Raw genomic sequence first — 27,808 nt, forward strand, 5'->3', positions numbered from 1 at the left:
AGAGGGGCTGCCAGAGGCCGGCCAAGTTCATCGGAGACTAGTGGCCACCTCCCCACCTTGTCTCCGGGACCCCAAGGCCGACTGTGACAGGTTTTCTTCATCTCCCTTCCCACGTCCTCATTTAACTTTTTTTGGGGGGGCCGTAAAATTCTGGCCTTTAATATTTTCAACTCTTGTTTCTCATAAAACAACAATATTAGTATTTCTTTAAAGACACATGTACCATTACTGTATCTTTATGATGTGTGCAGGATCCGTGGTGCATGGACCGTGGCTTTCTGACATCACACTCCTGGCCACGAGGCATCGGTTGCAACATCTCGGCTGCACACAGTCTCCCCCTTACACTACAGGAAGACGTGGTTTTATTAGCTGTGATGTGCCAGCAGACAGCCCAGCTCAGGGCTGGGCTCACTCCCATCAGGGACACCTCCACGCCCCTCGTCCTCTCCTAAAATCCTGGATCAAATCATCCTGACCAGCAGTGATTTACAGTCCCCCACAGGCCCATGTAAGTCCCACGGCAGGAGGAGGCGGAGGCCGTCCTTCACAGACCCTCGGGGCCTGGAGTGCTGTCACGTCCAGGAACAAGGATGCAGAAAAACAAGTTTCCAGCTTCCTGGAGTCCGGCAAGGAGGCTGAGAACCGCTGGGCCGGCTCCAGGCAGGGCCTCGAGGGGAGCGTCCCCCTCGGGGTGATCAGGGCATCATGCCCAGGGGCAACACAGCCCTTCTGAGACCCTCAGCCCCCTGGCCGACAGCTGAGGGGTCTGGGCCCTCCCCAGCCACTGGCCCCCAAAATGGCAAGGGAAAACAGTCTCAAGACCGCACAATCAGGAGGCTGGGGTGGTCCGGGCACTGGCCGGACATCCCCCGCAGTACTTCTCCCATCCAAGTACACCAACCAGGAGACAGCTGCCACCCCAGTCCCCCAGAGCAGCTCAGGCACCAGCGGTGGGAAATGGCCCAAGGGGTTTGCCCCAGGCCCCTCTGCCCACCTCCCCACAGTCCCTACCCCATGGCCAGTGAAGGCTGCTTGGGGAGGGTGTGGAACCAATAAAAACCCCATAAGTTATTTTGTGAATATGACAAACTATTGATTTTGAAGTGTGTGTGGAGAGGAGGCAAAGACCCAGAACACGGAAGCAGAAGAACAAAGCCGGAGGACTGACAGTACCCGAACCTCCAGACTCGCTCTGAAGCTACAGGAACCAGGGCAGCGGGTGTTGGAGAAAGAAGGGACACACTCGTCAGTGGAACGGAAGAGAGGGCCGTTGCATAGACACAGTCAACTGACCTTTGACAAAGAGCAAAGGCAACTAATGGGGCAAAGACGGTCTCTTCCGCCAACAGTGCTCCAGCCGCTGGATGCGGAGAGAACGAGCCCAGACACAGACCCTGCACCCTGCGCAGAGTTAACTTAAGCGGGCCACAGACCTAAATGTGAGACGCTAAACAATAAAACTAGACGGTAACACAGAGAAACCTAGATGTCCTGGATATGGTGATGACTTTTCAGATTCAGCAGCAAAGGTGTGATCCCCGAAGGGCAGAACTGACAAGCTGCGCTTCGGTGAATCAAAGACGTCTGCTCTGCGGAAGACACTGTCAAGAGAACAGGAAGACAGGCCTCAGACTGCGAGAAAATATTTGCAAACACACATCTCATAAAGGACCATTATCCAAAATACACAGAGTTCCTAAAACCCAACAAGAAAGTAAACAACCTGACTTAAAATGGGCCAAAGATTTTAACAGACGCCTCACCAGAGAAGACAGACAGGTGACAAACGAGCAGGTGAAAACACGCTCCACGTCCTGTCACCAGGGAAACGCAAAGCAAACAGCAGGGACACACTGCACGCTATCAGCCTGGCCAAAATCCGGGACCCTGACGACACCACATGCGGGCGAGGACGTGAGGTGGCAGGAGCTCTCATCCGGGCTGGGCCAGTGCAAGAGGCACGGCCACACTGGAAGGCAGGTCGGCGGTTTCTTACAAAACTGACAGCCTCTCACCATGTGATCCAGCAATCACACCCCTTGGTTTTTACCCAAAGGATCTGAAAACTTCCATCCACACAAAAACCTGCACACGGACGTTTACAGCAACTTTACTCATAATCGACCAAACTTGGAAACAACCTAGATGTCCCCAGCAGGTGACGGATAAACGGACTGCTCTGCCCAGACGGTGGGGCATTACTCAGGGCTGAAAAGAAATGAGCCGTCAGGCCAGGAAGAGACGGAGAGGAAGCTTACGCACACATCACTGAGTGAAGGAAGCCCACCTGGGAAGCCACGCGCTGTGCGATGCCAACCCCACGACACCCGGGAACAGGACTGTGGAGACAACGTAAAGATCCGTGATTGCAGAGGGCAAGGCAGGGGAGACAAACAGGCAGGGCACAGAGGATTTAGGGCAGTGAACCCTCCCTGAGTGAGTCCACAGTGGACGCACGCCATTGTGCATTTGTCCAGGCCCATGGAATGTGCAACACCGTGAGCCTAATGTGAACTTTGACTGAGCCTAATGGACTTTGACGACAGTGTGTCAGTGTCAGCTCATCCTTGATAAAAAATGTGACATCTGGTAAGTGAGGTTGATAATAAGGGAAACTATGCACGGGGGGCAGGGGTATCTGGGAAATCTCTACCTTCTCAATTTTTTTGTAAACCTGAAACTTGTAGAAATCGTCTTTATTAAAAAAAGAAAACAGCTCTGTTCAGAAGTGAGCTATGTAATTAATATACTAGATGTTTTTTCCTTTCTTGTACAACTATTTGAATACCTGGAATTAATGGTTGTCTTTTTTTAATTGTATCTTCTTATCAGCAAATAACTCCCAAACCTGCCAACAGTTGTCTACCTCTCTCCTCATCCGTCCAGCTCCTTCTCAGGGACCTCCTCCTAGGCCACCTGACTGCCCCACCCCTGCACCTGTGGCTCCCACACCTGGGTGTCATCTTCCCAAGCCCACTTCCGTCCTTGGCGAGGACCCCCCTGTTCTGGAGGCCAGCCCTGCCCTCCCTGCGCCCTGACTGCCCCGTTTGCTGGAACACAGACCCTGCAGCCTGTCTAGGAAGGCTGAGTCGCGCATGAGCACTTGACCCCATCCCAGTGCCTGACGAGTGAGCTGCTGGGCAGATAATTCTAGGTTGGAAATCACGGTCTTGAGGATACAGACTCGTCCACCGCCCGCCAGCCTCCAGAGTCACTGAGGCCAAGTCTGAAGGCATGCTGAGTCCTCACCCCCGCCTCGGACTTCTTCCTTTCTTCCCAGAAGCTTCCAGAAGTGGACTTGATTCCCGGTGCTTGGAAATGTTGTCCCAAGATGCCCAGACATGGGGCTTTGCCCATTCCACTGCTCTGGACCCTCAGGCATCCTTTCCTTGCAGACATGTATACCCTTCCATTTAGGGAAATTTTCATATTTCTTCTATTTGGACAAAATCTGCTGGGGTTGGAATCTCCTCTGGAGTGCCCACCCCATGCCAGGTGGCAGGACTAGGAGATGGCATTCTGAAGTTACCGGATAATCAAAAGCAGTCACCACCGAGCCCTGTACTATGCAAGCTTGGGGCAAGGCTTCAAGGATGCCTAGTAATTGGCTACAAGAAAGGTGAGAGCTGGCTACAGAGGGCTCCTGTCAGATGGGCATCAGCGGGCCCACAGGGGATCAGACCCCGTGGCTTTGAGGAGGGCACTGGCTGGAGCCACCAGTAGCAGGTAGAGGGCAGCACAAGTCCCACTGAGGGGACCATCCACCCCTGCCCAGCCCAGGGCTTTGGGGCTAAGGTACCAATCTTTAGAGCAATCTGGTGAGTGGGAGCATGGTCAGCCCCTCTACAGATCAGTAAACAGAGGCCCGAGCCCGGCAGCTGCTCAGGGCAGCACAGGGCACCGTAGCCGATCCCACCTGCGTTTGTACAGCTTGAGGGGGTGTGCCTTTCTCCCCTCGCCTTAGTCCTGGCTTCATTTAATACTTCAGTATCTTGTTCATACTGGATTTTTTCCACTGACTTTGATCTTTTCAAATATTGCATTAAAGTATTATGGGCAATTTCTTCAAAAACTAACCATGCAGCTACCATATGGCCGTGCAATTACACTCCTGGGCATTTGTAAGTCCGGGGAGAGGAAATCCCAGGGCAAAATACCTCTAAAAACCGAGATCAGTCAAAGGAAGAACTAAAGTTTAAAACCCGTTTATTGCTTACAAACTGCAGTCGAGTGCCGTCTCTCTCCCCCTGCTCCGGAAAAAGCAAGCAAGCAAACAAGCCCCTCCCCTTAACTTTTCAGGTTCAGACACGCCCTCGGTTGCCCAGGTAATTATCCATTGATATGGAGATGAGCTTCTCTCCCCACCTGAAAATATGCAAATGAACCGAAGCCAGGCGAGATACTCTGGAAAGGCTACAATTTTACCCACAGCATGTATCCCAGAGAGATGCAGATGGGTTGACGCGGAGACCTGTGCATGAGGATTCACAGCCACTGGGCCCAGCTGTCCTTCGACACGCAGTGGTCCCTTCACGCCACAGAGCTCTGCTCAGCAACAGAAAGAAGAAGCTATTGAACAGACATGCGGCAGCTTAGGGCTCCTCAGCTCCCTGTGCTGAGTGAGAACCAGTCCCAGAGCGTATATACGCTGTGATCCCATTTACATAACATGTTCGGAATGATAAATTCTAGAAGTGGAGAACAGATTAGTGACCGCCAGGGTTTAGGGAGGCGGGGTGAAGGAGGGGGTGTGGTCATAAAGAGACAAGGGGAAAGTCCTAGAAGGCTGGTGGCCCAGGTCCCTCCAGGCCAGCCGGCTCCTCTGCCTCAGAACCCCCCACAGCCCAGTTCCGCTGGGCATGCAGCCCTGCCAGCCCTGGGGAGGGCGCTGGTGCGGAGTCTACCCCAGCACTTCACAGCTCCACTTTCTGCGAGAATGGGCTGTCCTCCTGCTCAAGGAAGGGGGCCTCGCAGCACTTTGTCATAGGCCAACAACAAAACAAACCCAGAAAGGGAAGCGATCTGAACATCTATGAGCAGGGAGTGGCTAAATGCACTGAGGATATTCATATTTGAAGGGTGCCATGGAGCCGTCCCAAGGGAATGAAAGGATGGGGCTTCTAAGACATATCAGAGAACCTGCTAGCACTAGATTCCAGGCTACACCTCTGACCTGCTGATTCCCAGTCTCCAGGGCAGGGCCTGGAGACCAATCAGTGCACCCAGCTATCCATCCAGCCATCTGTCGAACTACCTACCCATCTACCCATAGGCCTATCTGTCCATGCATCTATCTACCCAGCTATCTGTCCATCCATCTACCTGTCTCCTGTCATTCCTTGACCTGCCCTTCACGCTCTACCACAGGTACACAACTGTTGGTCTCAATAACACCAGCTGACTCCACCATCAGGCATGCAGGGCAATGGTTCTAGTTAGCTGGGTAACCGTCACCTGGAGAGTTTTATAAACTCCTGAAGCCTTTGGCAGTTCCTCAGAAAGTCAGAGCAACCGTATGACCCATCACGTCCACTCCTGGGTGGACACACCCTAGAGAACTAAAGTAGATGTCCAAACAGAAACTCACACATAACTGTTCATGGCAGCACTGTTCACAGTAGCCAAAAAGTGGAAACAACCCGAATGGCCGGCAACCGGTGAATAAATAAACACAGTGTGGTCTGTCCATTCAGCGGGATGTTATTAAGCCTTTAAAAAAGGAATGAAGTGTTGATATTGTACGATATGGAAGAACCTCAAAAATGTTATGCTCAGTGAACGCAGCCAGACTCAAAAGATCACATGTTAAAGATTCCACATATATGAAATGTCCCAAACAGGCAAACCTATAGAGACAGGAAGCAGTTCAGTGGTTGCCAGATACCATGGGGAGCCAGAGCTGATAAGGATAAGACATTTCCTTTGGGGGTGAAAATGACCTGTGCCACGTGCATGGATCTGTGAGCGCATCGGATGCTGCTGAACTGTCGCTTTAAGACCCTTAAGATGCATAGATAGGTGGTTGCTCAGAGAAAGATCTGGAGGGAGACCGCCAACCCAAGCAGAGTTACTCTGGAAAGGGGATTAGGTGACAATAAAAGGGGACTTTGGCCTTATTTGTGATGTTTTAGTGCACAGCAAGGTGGGTCATCCCTACAGTCTGTGTGTCATCAAAAAGTAATTTTAAAAATAAGGTTTCTAGTGTGGAGGCCATGGGGAGTGAGGATTGAAGGGGTGCCTCACCCACCCCCCAGGAAATCCCTAGGCCCCTCCCATCTGTGCTGCAGTTAGCCCCAGGCTGAGCCCAGCCTGCTGTCATCAGGAAGGCCCTCCCAAGCGGGGTTCATCAGAAGCCAGTGTGCAGGGAGGGTGGGGTCAAGGGCCTCCGCCATCACACAAGGCAGCTTTGCCCCAGCCGGCCCCTCCACAGGGCCACATTAATAGGTGATCCATTTATCTGGGGGCCAGGGCTGGCCTGGCCACAGCCCACACCCCCATCTATCAATCTGGTAACACAAACAGAGGGCAGGACAGGCCTGGCTTTTAAAGGTGCATTTGTAGAGGCCTTTGAAGCCTTATCTCCACTCCTCCCAGCCCAAGGATAAAAGCCTGAGAGAACAGCCTCACTCCTGCTGCCCCAGGAAGGAGGACTGGGGGCCCCCTAGGGAGCCTCAGGTGTGGGGGGAGGGCTGCCGGGTCCAGAGCAGCCCTGGGCTGGGTTCTGAGAGCTGCCCCTCTCCCTGCAGCCCTGCCACGGGCCTCTGGGCCTGCTCCAGGCTGGCCTCTAGCTGAAGAAGGGGAGCTGCGGAGCCGCCCACAGGGTCTGATGCCTGGCCGGTGGGCTGGGTGGTGGCATGAGGGTCTGTGGTGCCCTCGGTGTGTTTACTGTGAGGACGTGGCATCCGAGGTGGCGCTGCCTGGTCAGTGCACCGCACTCCCCAGCACCTGGCTCCTAGGGTTTCAACAAACACGAACGGATGAATGGATGCCGAAGGAGGCTCTCACTCAGTCCTCACGCCTTTTTCTCTGGTTTACAGATGAGTAAATGAGCTCAGAGAGAGTCTTCTGTGTGCCCAGTTCTGACAGCCAAAATCTCCTAAGCAGGAGGGCCTGCCCCCTGCACTGCGCCCCAGGCCTCACCTGGGCAGGGAGGCAAGCTACACTGGCCCTTCCATTTCCTCACCCCCCCGACAGCTCTGGGAGGGGGTGGCCTGTTGTCCCTGGCAGCGGGCGCACACCCAGGGGTGCAGCCGGTCCTCGGCTAGCCAAGGGCATAACCTGGGCTGGGGCTGGGGCTGGGGCTGGGGCTGGGGCTGGGGCTGGGGCTGGGGCTGGGGCTGGGCCCACCCACGCAGGCCTCCACGTCCCTGCAGCTCAGCTCTCCCGCTGGGCCCACTGCAGCATGCCTGCAGGGACACCCCCCGGACAGCATGGGGCCGCCCGGATGAGCTGTGCCATTCCAGGGGCACTTTCTGGGCCTGTGGGCAGCTGCACTTTCATGCCCCCTGAGCTGACCCAGCCTTCCTGGCCACATGGCTGGAGAAACTGAGGCTCAGCCAGGCCGTCCCTGTGGTTCAGAGGCAGCTGGACTGAGACCCAGGGCTCCCAGCACTCAGCCTGATTGGGGGGGACACAGCCTCCCCTGACTGCCAGGGTTTGAGACAGGATCGTGGGACTCTCCCTGACTCCAGGTTTCTGTTCCGACCTCCCAGCCCTGCCCGGCCCCACACACTCCCCACCGCATGACCTCACCCCCTCTGCTCGCGCCCTGTGTCACCCTCCCAGCCCTTTGCGGATCCCGCACCCCTCCTCCCTCAGGTCTCAGAATGCCACTTGCCCTGCACCCCACCTCCGGGCTCCCTCACCCTGTTGCTGGTCAACCTGCGCTTGCTTTTCCCCATCGCACTGACCTGAGGACCCGTCCAGCAGGGCGGCCACAGGAGATGCCCTGCAAGCAGCTGCCAGTGAGCACGCCCAGGTGAGATTGAAGGTCGCTGCATTTTCCATCTCACCTGCACCACAGCTGGTCCCACAGCTCCCTGACCCACGTGGCACTCGGTGAACATGTGATGTGTATGAACACATAAGTGACACGTATGTTCAGTCGGGGTACATGTCTGGGTGGAGGGGGTGAGCCTGAAGGAAACCACAGGAGGCCCAGCCCTCCTGTAGCCCCTGCCCCAGGGATGCCTGTTTCTGCCCAGTGGTGGCAGGGTAGGCAGGTGGGGTCCCCTGGGAGGCACCAAGAGACAGGCCCAAGTGGCTGCCACCTAGCAGGACCACGGAATTTTACTGTCTGCCTCCCATGACTCCCACAGACCCTGAGCCCTGACCCCGCCCAAGGTCAAGGACACTTCCCCAGAGGCGCAAGGCCAGTGGCTGTGATTTCCAACCTCCTGTCCAGTGGGGACAGTCCTGGCCTCCCGGCTCAGCCACGTGGCCTGCCAGACCCTCTGCAGCTCTCTGCAGGCTTCTACCCTGATGGTGGACACTGCTGTCACCTCCATCTTCAGGGCTGGGAGAGGCCGCAGGGAGGGCTGGCAGAGAGTGCTGGTTGCACAGCCCAGCTCCGGAGGGCGTCTTGGCTGCTTCCAAGGACAGTCTTCCCTGCAGGCGGAACCAGGACTCCGTCACCTTGGACCCACAGGCAGGGTACATGGGTGGGTGCCAGGGACACCGTGGGGTTGCTGGGAGGTTGTCCTGGGAAGGCCTCCAAGAGGGGCTCATGTGGGCATCTGAGCCAGGTGGTAGCACCTGGGACCTTATCAACAAGAAAAACAAAGTTTATTGAGTGCCAACTGCATACCTGTCTGCATGAGGGCTGGCACTGACCAAGTCAGTTGGGAGGACCTGAGCCCTGGAAGGGGGCTGGACCCCTGTATATGGGGAGGTGATCTGATCTGACCAGCAGAGCCTTGCAAAGCAGCCCCAACGCCTCCCAGCCCCTCCTAGAACAATAGGCATACCCACTCCCTCACCCACTCTGGGGTCCCATACCCTCCACCCCACCCCATAGCCCATCACGGACCCCAGGCCAGGAGTTCCTGGCCAGATTTGGACAAGAAGAGGTGGGGAGGGAATGTTTGACAAAGACTTGCGGGGTCTTCAGGCAGGATGGGTGGAGCCTGGGACCCCAACCACGGGACACCCCCAACCCAGTCGCAGGGCCTGACTCCCCATCTGTTGGGAGGGCCGCCTAATGGCAGGAGCATAGCTGATGCCCTCAGACAGACCCCAGCCCAAATCCCTCGGGGCTGCCCTGGGAAGGCAGCTCACTCCTGGCCTTCTCTCCCCACCTGAAGCCAGAGGAAGGTGAAGGGGCTGGCGCAGGGAAACACTGGGCCTCTGGCATCAGTCAAGGTCAAGGTCAAGTGTTATCATTGCTCTGGTGAGACCAGCTGGAACAGGGGACCCTGGGTGCAGACTGAAGCACCTACTCGTCCTCCAGCACCCACCCACCGTGCGAGCACTTGGTCCAGAGGGAGGTGACAGGGTCCTGTTGGGGGCATCCGGGCTGGCTGCTCGCCTCCTGAAGGCAGAGGGGGACCCCACGGCCTCGGGGCCACACCAGAACCCAGGAGTGGCCTGGGAGAGATCGGGCCAGGGCAGAGCAAATGGAAAACAAGGCCAGTGGCAGCTTGGCTGTCCTGCCCCAAGGCCAGGCTGGGGCTGTAGCTGGCCAGCACCCAGGGAAGGGGCAACGCCACGGGGCAGATGCCTGGGCAACAGGCAGTCACACCTCCTAACCCTGGAGAGCATTTTAGCCTTTAAAAATATTCTTGCAAAACTGACCACCCTCCGAGAATGTAGTCCAGTGGTCGCTCTCCATGGTTTTTACCCAAAGGAAAACTTGTACCCACACAAAAACCTGCACACGGATGTTTACAGTGGCTTTATGCCTAATCGACCAAACTTGGAAACAACCTAGATGTCCCCAGCAGGTGATGGATAAATGGACTGCTCCGCCCAGACGGTGGGGCATTATTTGGGGCTGAAAAGAAATGAGCTGTCAGGCCGGGAAGAGACGTGGAGCAAGCTTACTCACACATCACTGAGTGAAGGAAGCCCACCTGGGAAGCTATGCGCTGTGCAGTGCCAGACCCATGACACCCGGGAACGGCCCAGACACGCTGACCGTGAAGGCATCGGTGGCTGCCGGGGTTGGGGGTGAGCGGGTCGAGCGCGGGGGTTTTAGGGCAGTGACACCTCGTGGGTGTCACCATGATGGTGTCATCGTGCGTTTCCTGCGCCCACGGAGAGCACAGCCCTGAGAGTGACCCTAACGCGATCCATGGGCTCCAGGGGAGGCTCAGCTGTGACGAACATGCCATCTGGTGGGGGTGTGGACAGTGGGGAGGCTGTGCACGTGTTGGGGGTGTATGGGAATCTCCGTGCCTCCCTCTCAATGCCACTGTGAACCTGGAACTGCTCTAACAAATAGTTTATTAATTAGAACAACTTTATGGAGATATGATTTGCATAAAATAAAGTTCATGTTTTCAGTATGCATTTGATGGGCACTGTGAACAAGCACTCCCCCATGACCACCACCACAGCAAAGGTACAACCTTTCCTCAGGCTCAGAGAGTCCCTCTGCCCATTTGCCTGCCCCAGTCCTGACCTCTGACCTGGCCCTGGCTGCTAAGGGCCAGAGGGTCCTTCTGGGTTCCTGCCGGTGGCCCAGATAGTGCCCTCTGCTGCGCAGAGCTCTCCCCAGTGGAATGCTCCAGCCTGCCAGGCACGGCTGGGCGTACTGGATGCTGGTGTGCCGAGCCCGCCGACTGCTCCTTCCCGTCTTCATGGTGCAGTCGGGATGACAGCGAGCACCGCAGCTGTGAGCCTCATGGGCCACTGGGTCATGGGGCAAGCGTATCTACCTGTGAGGAGCTTACAGCTTTTGTTCAATCACCAATGTGGTCTGCACAGAGCTGCTGCCTATCAGCTGGCCAGCACCTTGAGCCCTCCTGCAGCAGACCCGGCTCAGCTGCCACCGTAAAGCTCACCGTGCAGATGAGGCCCTGGCCCAGCACTCAAGGGGCAGTCAGGACTCAAACCTGGCTGAGGTCAGGGGGCAGGGCACAGTTTGGCCCACCCTGGCCAGTCTGAGGGTCAGCAGTATGGAGGGAGGATCTGAAGCTGTCCCTACCTCTGTGCAAAACCACAGCTGTGCACACACCATCCCTGACACCCTGTGCACACAGTGCGCCCAGCTGCACACAGTAAGCACACGCTTGAACACACAGGAGCTGACCCGCGTCCAAACAGTGGTGAAGGCGGGCCTCATGCAGGAGGCATCCACAAAGCATCAGGGCCTGGCAGAGCCTGGCACAACCCTGGCTGGCTGCTTCCTCCATCTGAGAGCCCAGGGCTAGGCCATGGCCGCTGGCAGGGGCCTCACCAGGGAGGAGGAAGTACCTGCTGGGACCTCACCAGGCCTAGTGGCCTGCAGCCCAGGTCCTTGTCTGAGCCGCGGGCACTCCCTGGGATTCACTCAGGTGCCCTCGGGGGAGCCTCACGGCTGAGGAGGGGCATGTGGGGAAGGGGGCCTGGGGAGGGGTGCTCCAGGCAGTGAGGGGGATGTGGGGTGGCTGGGAGCACAGGATGGGGGCACATGGAGAAGGTGTGGGGCAGGGGTGGCAGCGGACAGGTGCGTGGGCAGCCACAGCTCTCAGAGGTCAGCTCCTCCTTGCCTGAGCTCAGCCACAATGTCACTGTGCAGAGAACAGACACGGAAAACGCAGCCCTGCACCTTGGGGTGCCCTGTCTCCTCCAGCACCTGGGTGGCCCCTGGGATCAGCCCCAGTGGGTCCCCCAGCCTGCCCTGGGACCCAGAGACGCCCACCCACCTTGGCCACGCTGCCTGCTCCGCTCTGGGGTGGGGGGTGGGCAGTGTTGGGCAGGGTTCCCTGGGACCCCACATGACCACTTCCTGAAGCAGCTCAGGGTTCCCGCCCACTGAGCCCAAGAAGGAAGACCGATGCTCGTGAACCCCCAGTTCATGGACAAGGAAACCAAGGCTGGAAAGGCCAGCCCTCCCTGAGCAGGGCCACGAGGCAAGAAAGGACACTGTGAGCCAGGGCCCCACCGCCCGCCTCCGCCCCAAGGCGCAGGAGCAAGTCCCCCCTCCCCCCAGCCCCTTGTGCTGGAGCCCCTTCCCAGCCTGTGCTGGAGGCCCGATTCTCCTCATCAGCTGGCCCCCTGGCCAGAGGCACAGCCCAGCCAGCAGTAACTACGGGAAACAATCCCATCTCTATGTGGGTTCCGATCCGACCTGTTTGGCCACTTTCTGTGCTGCGGCAGAACCCGTCCGGTGGCTTTGGGCAGCCTCTGCCTCCTTTCTGCTCCCGGCCGGGAGAATCGAGAACCCGTCAGGCAGGTTTGGCCGAACATGTCTTGTTGTCTGGGCAAGTTCACACGCTGCTTGCTTCTGTCTCTCGGGTGGGGAGCATTCCAGCGCGGCATGGAGGTGGACGGAGGGCGGTGTGGGTGAGGAAGCATGTGAGTACCTGGGACCCCGGGGCTGGGCAGCCTGGGCGAGGCTGGGGTCGCCATGGGGGTCATCACTGCAGAGGCAGGGACCCCAGGCCCTGCTCGCTGGGCAGGAGGCCTGGGCGGCAGGGCTGCAAGAGGGGGGATGGCCACCTGTTCTGGGGCATCTGTCCAGGGCCCAGCCGGGCAGGGGACTCCGTGGGCTTCCTGGGAAGAGGGACTGGGTGCAGAGAGGCGGCGAGGCCATGTTCTGACACTCCCGCACCAGGAAGGCCTGCTGCCTGGTGAGTGCCTGGGGACCCCAGGAGAGTCTGGCAGCCAGGCCTTCCCACCCTGGACTGGCTTCACTTCCTAGACCCTCAAAGGGCAGAAGGGGTACAGCCATGGGGTGAGGGGTAGGGCCCAGGGTAGCCACCTGCAGCTCAGTGCTGGGCACTGTGGGACCCCTCGGTACCCCCAACTTGAAGTCCCCTGGGAGGCAGTGATGAGCAGCTCCTGAGGGACACAGGTCCTGCTCCCCCCAACGCACCCCAGCCCGGGCTCAGGGAGGCAGCCTGCAGAGGCCCAGCAGTCAGCAGCCACCCATCCTCAAGGGGTCGGGTTGCAGGGCCCACTGTTACCTGAGCAGCAAAACAACACCTCCTCCCACCGAGGGAGCACACCCCTGCCCTTTCCTCTGTGCATGCAGGCATGTGCACGTGGGCCTTAGAAGCAAGTGTACACACAGGCATGTGTGATTGTGCATGTATAGCTGTCCCTGGGTCTGGGCAGTGCTGTGTACCAGCTGGGAGCAACCTGGAGGAGGCACACATGGGCACAGCTTTGTGTGTTGGGGTGCACACGAATGCGGGTTAGAATACTGTTAGGATCCAGCTGCATCCATATGTGTGAGTGTGGCTGTCACACATGTGCATGTGTGCCATGGGCTTGTGTGTCTGGCCAATGTGCCATGCCGTGACACCTCGTTGCGCGAGACCTGCCACTCGGAACTGGTCTGGGAGGTTGTAAGGAGGCTAGTTCTCTACTTAGGCTATGCCCTTCGCAAGCCAGTGGCCGTGGATAGGTGCCTCAGCTCCCCACCTATAAACCAGGTTGCTGTCACTGCTTCATGCTGAGTGCCAGGCCCAGGGAGTCCATGCCATGAAGCTTCGCTCAGTGCTGCCACCCGGGGACCCCCAGGCTGGCCCCTGGCCACCTGCCAGGCCCTGGAATGCCCACCCTAACCCTAACCCTAGCCCTAACCACATTTGAGAAGTACCCACAGCCCAAGGTCACAGACTTCCCCCTGCTTTCAGGAGCCCATCTTTGTGGACAGGGACACAGGCACGGTCAGGCAAGTGACTTGGCCAAAGTTGCCCTGGAGAGGCCCTGTGCATCACCACAGAGGCTGCCGGGAGGACAGGCAGGCACCCCGGAGCCTTGGTCTGCTCCTAGCCTCAGTGCCTGAACCTGTAGAATGGGACAAGCTCGAGTCACATGTGCACGCCAAGCCTGGCATATAGTAGATGCTCCATAAATACTCATGCCAAGAACATTTAATGGGCTCTCGTGATGTGCCTGGCCCTGTACAGGCTGGGCAGCAGTGGGGGGCGGTCACTTGCGGGGACAGGTGGAATACAGAAGGCACATCAGGCAGCCTCCACACTCCGCTTCCCCAGAGGAGCTCTGGGGTCGCTTCAGCAGCCCTCCGGCAAACACTGGGCCCTGCAGGTGTGGAGTGCCCGGCGCAGTGCCCAACACAAAGCACACTTGGGAAGGAGCAGCCGCTGCTGTTGTCACTCTGTGCTGTCGTCGTGTATGTGGGGGGATAGACAGACTGATGGCAGAGGAGCAGAACCGGGGGGCCTGCTGGAGCAGGGCTGGCCCCACAGGGGGGTGGCCAGGGGCAAGGGGCTCTGCTCAGACTGGAGCAGCCCAGGGCCCCCACTGGCCCAGGAACAGCTCGAGAGCCCATGCCACCGCTGCCCACGGGGAGCTACCTGATGGGGGTGCCGGGGGGAGTCCGCAGGGGTGCACTAGGGGTCCTCATCTAGTCAGGTGAGAGCTGGACCTGCAAGCTCGGGGCTCAGTAATCACCACCTAGACAGGGGTTGCTTGGTGGGAGCCTCACAACAAGCAGGTGGGGGAAGGTCGTATTACCCCCAGATGAGGAAACTGAGGCTCAGAGAGGTAAAACCACGGCCCAGGCCACGTGGGCCCCCCCCCAACGCTGTCAGCCTGGACACCCGTGCTGTTAGCCCTCTGCCCAGGCTGGCTCTTCCCTCCCACCTGCTCTTCCAGGGGCTCAGTCCCAGCAGAGGCCTTCCAGCCAGGGCATGTGGAGGGGAGGGTGGGGTGCCCCTGGGCCTGTCTGGGAGCCCTGAGGAGCAGAACTCAGGCCTCTGGCTCCACCTATCCCAGCAGACAGCTCAGGCCACTGCCCTGGGCACCACCCTGCCACAGCCTCCACCCCAGGCCCTGGCATCTGTGCCCTGATGTACCCAGGCCTGGGGCAGAGCCACCCTTAAGTTCCCTGAGCCTAGCAAACAGCAGCCCCAGGGAGGGCTGAGCTGCAGACCCCCTGGCAGGAGGCCAGATACATGAGTCCCCACCACCACCGCCAACTTCTTCCCCAAAACACGGAACCTTATGACTCACCCACCCATCCCCTGGACCCTCCCCACATTCCAGGAGGATGGAGGCCGGATAGGGTGCTACCCCAGGGAACTGACTCTGTCCACTTCACCTTGGCAGATGCCTTTGCCTACTCAGGAAGTCGCATCGTCCCCACTCACTGTTGCCCACAGCTGGGCGGCCCTGGGCCTCCCGAGCAAACAAGGGGCTCCCAGCAGGCAGTGCCCCTTCCAGCTCTGCCTCCAGCCACAGGTGCATCCTGCCCAGAGCCCATGTCTGTGCTGCTCCCCTTCCCTTGTCAACACGTAGCAGGCTGTCTCCTCCTGTCCTTCAGAGACCCCGAGAGGATCAGGCAGGTGGGGCCATAGGGTTTGGGAGGCAGAGAGGATCCTGGGGGTGCAGGGACAGTGCCTCCAAACCTCAGAGATGTCATAGGGAGCAATGCCCACCTCTTACTGCACCCAGAGCCAGCACAGGCCTCTCCCGGCCCACTGGCCCTGCAGGTTCCCTTGGGCAGCTCCTTGACAGGCTTTGGGCAAGACCTGCCCGTTGGGCGGGTCTGGGTAGAATCTCGGGTGCGGAGGCCCCGCCCCTCCCTGGCCCCCCTCAGCTCCCCAGCTCTCGTCCCTGGCCCCTGGCCTGCACAGGGGGCCCAGCAGGGCCACAGGGAGCGCGTCCCTGGTCCGCCTAGGGCGAACTCCAGCCCCCATTTCCCGGGGTCAGGATCCCGTGGGGCCTCTCCTCCCCATCTGCAGGGTGGCTCCTTGCGGTGTGGCCGGGGTCAGACGGGCTGTCGTGAAAGAGACCACAAGTGCGGTGCTCAGGAAATGGGGCTGGGACAGCATTCCTGTCCCGCCCAACCCTGGCCTCACCGGATTCTGGACTCAGAGTCTTGTCTCCCAAACTGCAAGGACATCCCTTGGTGGGGAAGCTCTGTCTGCCAACCTCGAGGTGGGGTCCTCCCACCCTCCCTCATTCCCAAAGCCCTCACCCACCCAACACACAGCCACCAAACAGGCACCCCCTGCCCTGATGGCCCAGGAGCATCCCCTAGCACAGGCGGGTCTTCCAGATGAGTTTGGGGAGCTCCACCTTCCTGCTTCCAGCCCTCCAGCACACCCTGGCCACCCTGCCCAGCAGGCTCTGTGGCCACAAGGGACACTGGTCAGTGCTCTGTCCTCCAAGAAGTCAAGGCTTCTGAGCTGACCCTGGGTGTGACGACCCGCTGAGAGCCAGACTCCACTGTAAAGCGGCAGACTTTGAAATGCAGATGATCGCTCGGGTGTGGGGAGGACTCAGGCAAGGGGCCCTGGGCAGATCCTAGCAGCGGTTTGGGGGGCACACTGCCGCTGGGCAAAGACACATCCTGGTGGGGCCGGGTGGGGCAGGGAGGCCAATGCAGGGGTCCAGGAGCTGCATCAGCGCTCCAGGGTGGGGTGGGCCTGGGTGCAGCAGAGCAGGGAAAAGGGAATTCTGGGTGTTTGCAGAAGACAAGGCCAGAGTTACTGCTGATTCATCAGGGTGGGATGTCAGGAGGAGAAGCATCAGGACTGCCTAGAGCCCAGCCGCCTGTCTGTGGGGCCCAGTGGACCCCAAGGGCTCTGTGGCTGAGGACCAGGAGGAGCCACCACCCCTGGCCCGGAGGTGAGATGCAGAAAGGAAGAAGGTAGTCTCTGGCCCCGGGTGCGCCAGGGTGGGACCCACTGCTCTTCGTGAGGCTCGGGGAGCTGAGCCCATGTTCAGGGCACAGGGCTCTCGGTCCATACAGCTGGCAGGGGACCCCAGCCCTGCCGCAGTGATGGAGCAGCAAGGCTCAGCAGGTGCAGACGCGGGCCAGTGTCAAAATGAGCATCATGGGGCTCACCCCGAGGTGGGGCCCCGGAGAAGGATGGCTGGGCCTTGGCAGCCCAACACACACACACACACACACACACACACACACACACACACACACACACACACACACCACCTACACACACACACACACACACACACACACCACCTACACACACACACACACACACATGCCTGGCCTGGGACAGAGCACAGCCTGGTGAAGTGAACTCGAGCCCATGCAGAAGTCTGAGCTGGGGCAGCTGGCCATGTCCCCCTGCCAGAAAGACCTGCAATAGAGACTTCCCCAGTGGGCTCTGCATGTTGCAACCAGCTAATGGGTTCACAGAGAGTGTAATGGGTGCCCCTAGCCACTCCTGTCCTGTGACCCAGCCTCCCAGGCCTGGGGCCAATCTGCAGCTGCTGGGGTGGGGGAGGGGGGAACCACAGCCCAAGGAGTTCACTCCTCCCAGCGGCCACCTACCAGGGACCTATCTGGAAGCAGGGTCTTGGACGGGTGTGAGGATGAATGTGCCCAGGCCCCAGGCTCCTTAATTCTGGCCTCACGAGACAGCCCTGGAGGTGGGTACTTTCCCACCAGGTGTCTCTGAGGATCCCTGTGGGGGACCCCTGCCCCTCTTTGGTACCCTGTGGCCTCTCAATATAGGGCTACTTGCCTGGTCACATGGGGCCGGTGTGCATGTATTTCTGTGTGTCTGTGTCTGCATGTATGCATAGGGACCCTGCAGCCCGCAGGCCCTCCCTAAACCAATGAGACCCTCTCCTCACCTCCTCCTCCACAGGCTGGTAACAGAGGCACAATAGAGGCCGAGGGCGGTACCCGCTCCCCGTGCATGGGGAGACCTGGGCCAGGGCTGTTGGGAGCCATGGAGAGCTTCATGGAATCGCTCAACAGGCTGAAGGATGCTCATGACAGCGAGGTCCGGGGTGAGCAGGCCTCCACCACCCTCACCTGGGCTAGGCCCGGGCACCCCCACTGTTACCTCCAATTCTCACCAAACCTGAGGACCTTGCCTTCCAGGCCCAGAGCCCAGAGCTGGGAAGTGGCCAGGTGCCCAGCCTCAGACCTGGGCCTGGAGCATGGCCCTGGAGGGCTGTTGCCCTAAAGGGTCAGCCCACAGCAGAGCAGAAATAAAAAAAAGCTGGGCCCATCAAAAATCTCTGGCAGAGATGGTCCCTCACCCAGGGCCAGGGTCCTCAGCATCCCCCAGAAGGAAGGCTGTCCACTTCTAAAAATGGGAGCTCGTGGTTCCGGAAGCCCATGTGTAACGTTCTGGGCCATTATGGTGTGTGCACTGAAACCCCTCTGCTTCCGTCCAAGACACCCAGACCAAGCTCTGCCCGGCCCGCCTCGTGTTCCATCCCCCAGTTCCCTGACTCCAGTGCCCGGCGACTCTCCTGAGACCATTCCCACAGTTCTCACACACACCCCTGAGGGCCCAAAGGGCTTGGGGCGCTTCCCCAGTGACCAAAAGAGACAGGGACTACGTGGGCCAGTGGGCCAAGCCGCACCCCGACAAGATGGAGGGGAGAGAGTCCGCTGGAGTTTCCCCAAGAGCCCATTTTATTTCAACACTGGCTGTGCCCCCAAAATACCCCTTCCAGGACTTGGTCAGGTGGCTGGTCACTCCCAGCATCAGGCTCCCTCCAACGTCCAGAGAGAAGCCAGAGCCAGAGACCCCATGAGAGGCGTTACTGGGCCCAGACCTGGGGTCCCAGGCAGCCTCAAGACCAGGTGGAAGCTGGGCGCCCACTGGGTGGAGCTGTTCTGGGGAGTCAGCGAGTGGCCCGGGCAGGTGGCAGGAGTCTGCAGGGGCCCCGATGACAACCAGAGACAGGAGGCACCTGGGCTCTGCCGCAGGGGTGGCAGTGGGGCCGGGCCTGATCCCTGCCCCCTCTTTGCCCCTCCAGCCCTGCAGAACAAGCTTCTGGAGCTGAACTCAGAGAGATGCCGGTGAGTGTCCACAGGCCCTGGCCCAGTGGGAGGAGAAGAGAAAGCCAGTAACCCATTCCCCTGCAGCCCAGGGCACAGGTGCCACCACCATCCCACAGTGCTCCGCATAGGGGGCGGGGGTGAGTCATCTCAAGCCCACCTGAGTAAACAGGGACCCTCCGGGGCTGGGCAAGCTGTGCCTGCAGTGATTATCAATAAGAACATTCTCTTGGAAGCCCTCAAGCCCTGCAGGGCAGGCTCCCCATGTCCCCATTTCACAGAAGGGGCTGCAGTTCTGTGTCTCCACAAGGCACACAGACACAGCAGAAGTCACCAAGGTGCTGTGGACTGTGGCACTTGGGCATGCTGCTTAAGCGCTGCCCTTGTAAGGCTCTGCTTTGAATGGAAGTCCCCCCCAGGTGGGGCAGTGCCTCTACCTTGGCCTGTCTCTGCATAGGGACGCCCAGAGGGTGGAGGAGCTCTGTGCCAAGAACCATCAGCTCCGGGAGCAGCAGAAGTCACTGAAGGAGAACGTGCGTGTGCTGGAAAACAGGTGGGCTTCTGCAGCGGGGGAGGGGAAGGTGCGGTGGGTTCTGGGGAGGACGTGGGAAGCTCTGCAGCAAACTAAACCAGGAAGGTCTCTCCACTGCAGGACTTCTCAGAGCCTTAAGTAAACTGCCTTGCCAAGTGTCCTTCCCAAACTCAGCAGAACACCGACCTTAGTCCACAGGGTAGGGGAAGGAGTGGGGCTCCAGGGAACACAGTTTGGGAAAGGCAGGGCACATCCTGGAACCAGGGCAATGGGGGTCCAGGCCAGTGTGCCACCCCCAGAGCAGCCTCTCGCCCCCACCCCCACAGGCTGCGGGCCGGCCTGTGTGACCGCTGCATGGTCACCCAGGAGCTGGCCCGGAAGAGGCGGCAAGAGTTCGAGAGCTCCCTCCTGCAGAGCCTGCGGCATGTCTTCATCCTCAGTGAGCCTGGGGGTGGGTGGGGGGCCCACTCAGCCAACGGGGGCTTTCAGGGAAGAGCGTGAAGGCAGCCCTGCCCCACACTGTGGCGGACACCCCAGGCCCCTGTGTACAGACAAATGGTGCCAGCCCTCAGCTGACGGTGGATCACCTCTCTTCACCCAGGCTGGGGGCCTTCCCACCCTGCAGGGCCCTGGCCCACCGGTCCTGCCAGTGAGGATGAGCCCCTATCCCTTGGGGGTGCTCCAGGGACAAGCTTGGTATTGGGGGCCCCCTCACTTTTCACAGTCTCAAGGTGGTGCTGTTTACTCAACAGCAGCCCACCCCCCACTCATGCAGCATTTGTGGGCACCTGCCTTAGGCCAGGCCTGGGGCCAAGTGCTGGAGCCACAGCTGGGGACAGGAGGGACTCACCTGGTGCTGTGAAGACCCTGCCCTGCCCAACCTCCCCTCCTCCGGGCCTTCACTAATCAGTGCCTCTTGCAGCCAACGAGCTGAACCGGCTGCAGGGGGAAAACGAGGCCTTGAAGGAGGAGGTGAAGCGGCTTCGGGGCCTACGGTGAGTGGGGTACCAGCCCCAACACCCCAGTCCATGAGATGCCACCCACAGCAGGTACCCAGCACACGTCCACAGGGCACCAGGACACACGGTGCAGAGGTGGGGTGCAGACCCCCAAGCAGGACCTGGGCTGGGGGTGGGGCTCCTGCAGGCCATCAGCGCAGCAGGCTTCCGACCTCCCGTAGTCTGCAAGCTACCCCAGCTTGGAACAGGAGCCCCCACGGACACCCTGGACACAGAGCTGGCCACCCAGCACCCTGGCAGCTGACACTTGAGGCTGCCCCGGGGACACCAAGCAGGCGCTGCTTAGCCCCGCAGCATGGCTGCTGACGGTGGGTCCCAGGCAGTGTCAAGCAAGCTGTTTTTCCTGGTCACCTGGGTGTCCCCAAACAGAAGCCTGCCCCCTAGGAGAGTGCCCTGGCCTTTCTGGTCATCCAGGAGCACTGCCCTCCCTCATCCTCCCTGTCTTTGCCTTCCTCCTGGAGACAGGCCCAAGTCCCAGTGCAGAGAGGGCACCTCAGACCCACCCTCGCCCCTGCTGCTCCCCTCCCCGGGCACCCGGAAGGCTGTGACAGAGAAACTACCAGGAGCCCTCGAGGAGCCTGAGGACGACCACCCAGGTGGGGGCCCGTGGGCAGCGCAGCGGGACAGCGCCGTGGGGCCCTCTGCCCGGGGGCTGGCTGGCTGCCCTGCCCTCTGCTCCTCCCCCCACAGGAAAGCCAACAGGGTACAAGGCACCTCCAGTGGCCGAAATCTCCCCAGGAGCCAGCCTGCCTGAGTCACGGGCCCTGGACATGGTGAGGGCTACAGGGACCCAAGCCCACTCCCGTGAGGTCAGGAGACCAAGGGCAGAGGGCAGCAACTGACCTGTCCACCCTGTGCAGAGCCCTCAGCGCATTTCCAACCAGCTGCATGGGACCATCGCTGTGGTGCGGCCAGGGTCCCGGGCCTGCTCCACTGACCGTGGCTCTGCCAGTGGGACACCCCCACTGCCACTAGCCAGGAGCAGCCCACCCAGCCCGCCCTACGCACACAGCCTCTCCCTGGACAGGTAAGGCGACCCCCACAGCCCCCACTGCAGTGGCCCCACCCTGCGGGGTGGGGCAGGAGCCCAGGGTCCCTGTGATCAGCCTTCCAGAGCCCGTCTTCCCCAGGCACCCTGCCTGGAGCAAGTTCCCCTGTGGACACGTCCTGAAGGCCAGGACAGTATGGGGTAAGGGGTAGGAGATGGGGACTGCCCCTGGGCACCCCACAAAAGCTCCCATAGTGTCTGGGGAGAGTGTGGGTGGCCTTAAGGCGGGTACACAGGTGGGCTGGGGCACTGCGGGTGACAGGGCAGGTAACTGATGCCCAGAAGGGAGACAGGCCTCAGTGTCCAGGTCCCCACAGAGCCCCAGACCCAGGTCACCTCTGGGCAGGTCCAGGGCTGCTCACTTGGCTTGGCCTCCAGACCCAGGGCCAAGGAGCCTACCCCTCTCTGCCACTGGCCCTGTGCCCTAGGGCTGCTCCCTCACCTCCCTGGGCCCAGACCCTCCCCTGTGAAATGGGGGCCACCCTTGAGCCATGGTCCTAGGCTTCTCCTCACCCACAGCGTCCTGCAGGCCTCCCGGCCCTCCGCCATGGCCTGCGAGCCCCTGAAGCGCTCCCTGCAGGCTGACCACCTCTGCCTCCTGAACCGCCGCCTGCCCCTGCACCTTCGGAGCCCCCATAGCAGCCCACAGGGCCCTGCCATAGGCCCTGGCAGCCCCCAGCCACAGGGCCTGAAGGCTAGGGAGACAGAGCCCTGGGTGGAGCCCACGGGCCTGCTAGGCCTTCCTGGTGCCCTGGTGGACCTGCAGGACCCACAGCTGGAGGGGGCACTGCACCTGCTCCTGGCCCAGCAGCTGCGGGCACAGGGGTGGGCGAGCAGTGCGAGGCAGAAGGGCCCAACCACCCTGGGGGAGACACCACCCTCCCCACCAGCCGGCTCGGACTCTGAGGCTGAGGTGACCCGAGCAGCCTTGACCGGAGGGCAACACCCATGGCCCACAGGCCCAGGCGGCCCCCAGGGGACAGAGGCCACAACCGCACAGGACTGTGTCCCGGACAAGCCACTGGACCTCTCAGAGTGGGGCCGGGGCCGGGATGCCCCCAGGCCCTCTGGCCAGCCAGGGTCACTCAGTCCCCCAGCTGCCCATGCCCCCAGCCCCAAGCCTCCCCAGGGAGTGGAGTCACCTGACCAGTCTGGACCCTGGGGACTCAGCCGTGACAGCAAGGGGGCCAGAGCACCAGGCCTGGAGGATGCCCTCACTCTGCTGGTAAGGGCCCGGCCCTGTTCTTGGTCTCCACGTACCCCCACCCACCCCTGGCCAGCGGTCAGCTTTCCCTCTGCCCCACCAAGCCAGTCCCCAGTGGGAGAGCCTGGCTGCCTGATTCTCACTAGAGAGGAGATGACTGACCCTCCTGCTGCAGCCCCAGCCAGGGTCCCCCAGGCTGCACCCAAGGCTGGGTTGGCGAGGAGGCAGACGCAACAGATGGACTCCAGCCACCTGTTTCCCCAGGACCCCCCGCACACTGTCCCAGGGCCCTACCGCAGTCTGCCCTCTCCAAGCAGGATGGGAGATGAGGTGAGCGGGAGGCCAGAACCACACCCCTGCTCACAGAGGCCTGATGCCAATGGCCGCCGAGGTAAGGGTGAGCTCCCGGGGTCACGAGAAGCAGGAAGCAGGGCCCTAAGAGGGAGGGAAGTGCAGTGGTCAGTGTCCAGTCAGGGGACCTATCCCACCTGGGCCTGACTGGCCAAACCTGGGTCTAGGTCTTGAGTCCCCCCACTGCAGACCCAGAAAGGGGGTGGGGACCCAGGGCGGCACATCTGTGACCGCAGGCAGTGAAGAGCTTCCTGGCAGTCAGGGCTTGAGGACAGAGAGTCCAGTTCCCTGTCACACAGCAACATCCCAGCTGGTGGGGTCATACGGGCACTGGAGACCCGGGCCTGGGTTTGACCGTAGGGCAGGTCGTTTGGCAGTCTCCTTATCTGCAGAGTTGTCTAGTCCGGCAGGCCAGGGAGGCCTGGACTTCTGCTAGACTCCCGGGCCACAGACCTGGCCTCACCCTCACCCTGCATCCTGCAGAGCTCAGCAAGGTTGAAGCACAGCAGCAGGAGTCAGACGAGGTGGACGAGCCAGGCACCCCGGACAGTGAGGTGGGTCCCACGCACACACGCTGGGAGGGGTCCATTGTCCCAGGGCTGCCCCAGCCTGGGGGGAGGGTCCTCACCCTGACCATACCCCCACACCCCTCAGGTGGCCCTGAGCTCGGAGAAGGCAGGGCCCACTCGGCGCACACCAGGGGACAGGCCCACGTGCTTCTGCGCCAAGGAGCAGGGCCTGCAACGGAAGAGGAAGCAGGCCTCAGACCTGAGGGGCAAAGGTGAGGCCTCCAGGCAGGCAGGGGTGGAGTGGGGTGGGGGCACAGCACCCCCCACCTCACCTTTCCGGCTGCTTGGAGCTCAGAAACCAGCCCTCCAATCTCTCCTGGCACAGGCCCCTTAAGAGGGTACCCCAGAGTCAGGCGTGCATGCACCCTGACCCTACAGCCTCTCTGTGAAGCCAGGCCAGCCCCTTCAACCAGAGCCAGGGTCTCCCCCAAGAAAGGGGGTGACAACAGAGCTACTGTCAGATTTCAGTGGGATGGGACTGGGCAGTCACCATCTTCTCCCTGGGGGACAAGGGATGTCCTGGCCTGCAAGCAGGCCCCAGGCCCAGTGGTCCTAAGCCCCTGCCTCTCTCCCAGTCCCACCAGGGAGTAGGGAGCGGGGACTCCTGGACCCCCTTGTCTACCTTCAAAGAGGAGCAGCAGAAAGGGTGCAGCCCTCGGGGTGTGGGGTGTGCTTGCTCCTGCTGGGGCAGTTAGGGGCTGCTCAACTGTTTGCCAAGGGTAGGGCCTGTGGTCGTCCCCCAGTAGGGCCACAGGGCATCGGGCCCTGGCCTGAGGATATCAGGATGACCCCCACATTTCCTGCTCTGGCCACAATGGCAGCTCAGCCAGCCAGGCCTCCAGGCGCCATAAAAGCCTTTGAACGCCTGAGCTAATAATGGATGCCACCCTGGTGTTTGTCCAAGCAGGCCCACGACATGGCAGGCTGGGCTGTGGCTGCCACTGTATGCCATTGTAGCTGGGAAGGTGACCGCGGATTGTGTTTGCTCGGGTAAGGGGGAGGAGGCCAGCACACCTGCCTCATTGTGAGGCACTTCCTCTGGGGCATATTTGGAAAGTGACTAGTAGGCACAGTCCATAGGGTGCCAGTGTCCACCCCACCCCCCAACTAAACCAAGCCTGCCCCCCACATCCCCATCCTCCCACTCAGGCCAGGCCAGTGGGAACAGGGCCCAGGGAGGCCCACCACCAGTGTCTGGGGGATTCTGAGGGTGGCTGCCCAAAAGCCTGGTTTATCCAGAATGTCCCGTGCCCTCTGCAGCGAGGGAGGCGCCAGGGCCAGGCTGTCTGCAGGCTGAGGAGAGGGCCCTCCCTTCCGTCAAATTCCCACGGCTCACCCTCCAGCTGGGCTGCCCCTGCTGCAACGTCCACTGCTGTCAGCAACAAGCCGACTTTGCCAGTGTGGTGCTCAAGCGCCCAGTTCCCTATGCCCAGAGACTCCCCTTGAGGCCCTGGGTGAGAGCCCAGCGTCACCGAGGTGGAGGACACACAAGCACCCCCAGCCCACTGCAGAGCCGCCCTCCCAGCCTAACCACAGCCCACTTTCCACAGCCTCCAAGAAGCTCTCCCAAGGGAGAAGGAGCCCCGGGGAGCCCCCGATGGTGGGGCCTGGGAGCCCAGGAGACCCTGAGGACAGCAGCCCCTCACCCAGCAGCAGCAGCTGGGAGGAGACCTAGCAGGCCCTGCCCAGGGGGAACAGACTGCCCAGACATGGCTCCCCACCCGAGTGCCCACGGCCACAACAAACCATGCCAGCAGCAGCACAGGGCAGGAAGGGACTGGGTCCTGGCCCACGTCCAGAGGGCCTGGGAAGGCTGATATAGGGTCTTTGGCTGGTCTTTCGAACCCTTCTATCTCCACCCATCTCAGAAATGGCCCACTGGCCCTGCCACCTGATCCTCACTCCAGCATCTGCTCCCTTGGAAGAACTAGGGGTCTGGGGGCACGGGTTGCTCAGGCCCCAGCCCAGCCCAGCCCGATCCCTGCTGCACCCAGAAAGCCCCTCCTGCGCAGCGTCCCCACCTCTGACCATCCCAGACTCCACCTGTGTCCGACTCCTGGGATCCTGCCCACCTGGCCACCCCTTCCCTGATGGGGCACGGAGCCCCAGTGGCGGTCTCGGGCGCCCTCTCGTGGAGTCCCACGAATAGGTGCCAGGGGTGAGAGCAGAGGAAGGCTCGTGGGCTGGCGCCCTCAGAGAGGGTCCCCAAGAACAGAAGTGTGCAGAAGGACAGCAGGTGCGGCCTATGCCTGCCTGGCCAGGCGACTGAAGAGGCTCTTGAATGCATCCAAGAACGGGGACGTCACTCTCTTTCAGAAGGGCAGGAACAAAACCAGGCCCGTTTGCTGTGGGTTACAAGGAGCAGGGCACACTGGGAGGGCCACAGGGAACAGAACCGAGAATGGGCACCAGCCGGCACACAGCCCCCTCCTCACTGACACTCCTGAGTCCCTTGCCCCATATCTGCCCTCACCAGCCAGCCAGCCATCTGCAAGACCCCAGGGCAGCTCACTCCGGACTCCACCCTCTGCACTCAGGGACCTGCTCCCCCAGCCACTGTCACTTTAGGAGCGCCTCCATGGGAGGACCTTAAACAGGTCCCTGGGCCCCACCCCGGCCCACTGAATCCGGATCTTCAGGTAGGACTGGGGATCTCCCAATGGTAACTCCTAGGCACGTGAGGTTTAAGAATCGGCCCTCCAGAACAAACGCAGGGCGCAGGGCAGTGACTGGGCCAGCAGAAGCCTGCGGCAGACTGGGGTAGGGCCCCCACCTTGCTCCCCACAGCCCACCTGCCCTGGCTCAACAGACCAGAGGGACTAAATTCCCAAGAGGGCAAGTCCAGGGGTGCATGTGTGTATGCGCACACGAGTGTGTGTGAAAAATCTCCCCATCATTAAAGGTTGCTTTCATTTTCCTGAAATCAAATAAAACAAAGCTGTGTGCTCCATTCACATCTGGCTTGCAGGCCAGGTTTGGCCCCTGAGCATCCATCTCCAACAAGGGTGGTGGGGAAGCCACGTGGGACAGAAGCCCAATGATGGAGCGCACAGACAGGGATGATGACCACAGTCCTCACCAGGGGAACCCACAGAGCTTGACACAGTGCTAGTTGGCAAAGGAGAAGCAGCTGCAGGACCAGCTCCGTCATCACACAGCAGACAGCACGGTGAGGGGCTGAGAGCCCCAACTGACCACAACAGTTCACTGCGCTTGCGATGGAAAACGCTCACCCATTGTCATATTGGGTCAATACCCATTAAGCAGGAGCTTGCAGGCCTGGGCTGTGTGCCCACCCCATCCCCTGTCCACCCCTACACATAAGAGATGCAGGATGAGTGAGAACAGTAAGTAGCTACACACCGAAGCAGTGTGTGGGCAGCCGACCGGCTAGTGCCGGGTCTCTGGCACACAGTGCCCCTAGCACTGGTGATGTCCCCTTCCTGAGTGAGTGTAAAACTGACAGTACCCTGAGGTCCAAATCACGTTCCCAGGCAGAAGGCTGGAGAGCAGACAAGTGGCACAGAGGTGGCTGCAGGACCCTGTCCCCCAAAGATACAGGTGGGCTCCAGAAAGTGGCACCTAAGCTTCATGCCACCAGCTCTGAAGTCAGGGGGACCTGGGTACAGAAGAGGAAACAGGCCTAGGCCCCACTCGGGCTCAGGGTCACTTTGCTGCAGAGGGACGAGCAGGACTCTGCCTGGAGCTGAAGCCCAGCACTGTCCCAAGCTTCCTGCGATCCCAGGCAGGTGCCCTCTCCCCTCAGATCCTCGTCCCTTCTTCAGCCAGCGAGGGAGGCCAGGTGGCCCGCCGACCATTTTCGGGAGCCCGGGGCTCCTCGAGCGAACTGCCCTTTGTAAACCAAAGGGCCACCCAGCTTCAGCCCCCGCACCCCAGCCCCGCAAGACACACCCCGAGGGGAAGTGTGCTGGGGCCCAAAGACGGGTCGGACGGGGCTGCGGGCCAGCGAGGGGAACAGCGGCTCGAACCCGGGCGCCGCCGCCGCCGCCGCCGCCGCTCGGCCCCAGCCAGCCCTCGGCCAGGCTGGCGGGGGAAAGCGCGGACGGCGGCGGCTCTCCCGGGCCGCGGCCAAACCTCCCCCAGGACTCAGGGCGCCGTCCGCGAGCCGGAGGCCCACCCGCAGCGCCGCGCTGGCCAATGGGCGGGCGCGACGGCGCAGCCTCTGCGGGTGG

General features: G+C 60.8%; 1 protein-coding gene across 1 annotated transcript; it reads left to right on the forward strand.

Annotated features, from left to right (window-relative positions):
• Nucleotides 1-12,399: 12,399 nt before the first annotated feature.
• RBBP8NL (RBBP8 N-terminal like) lies at nt 12,400-26,580 on the forward strand. Its single transcript, XM_017663757.3, has 14 exons — nt 12,400-12,501; nt 17,742-17,886; nt 18,871-18,913; nt 19,350-19,445; nt 19,751-19,863; nt 20,347-20,419; nt 20,909-21,039; nt 21,134-21,216; nt 21,304-21,470; nt 22,011-22,716; nt 22,960-23,086; nt 23,530-23,600; nt 23,701-23,827; nt 25,166-26,580. Exons 2-14 carry the CDS (start codon nt 17,793-17,795, stop codon nt 25,288-25,290), a joined length of 1,956 nt encoding a protein of 651 aa, XP_017519246.3. The 5' UTR covers nt 12,400-12,501; nt 17,742-17,792; the 3' UTR covers nt 25,291-26,580.
• Nucleotides 26,581-27,808: the final 1,228 nt, after the last annotated feature.

The sequence above is a fragment of the Manis javanica genome, chromosome 5 (genome assembly GCF_040802235.1).
Source record: "Manis javanica isolate MJ-LG chromosome 5, MJ_LKY, whole genome shotgun sequence".
NCBI lineage: Eukaryota > Metazoa > Chordata > Mammalia > Pholidota > Manidae > Manis > Manis javanica.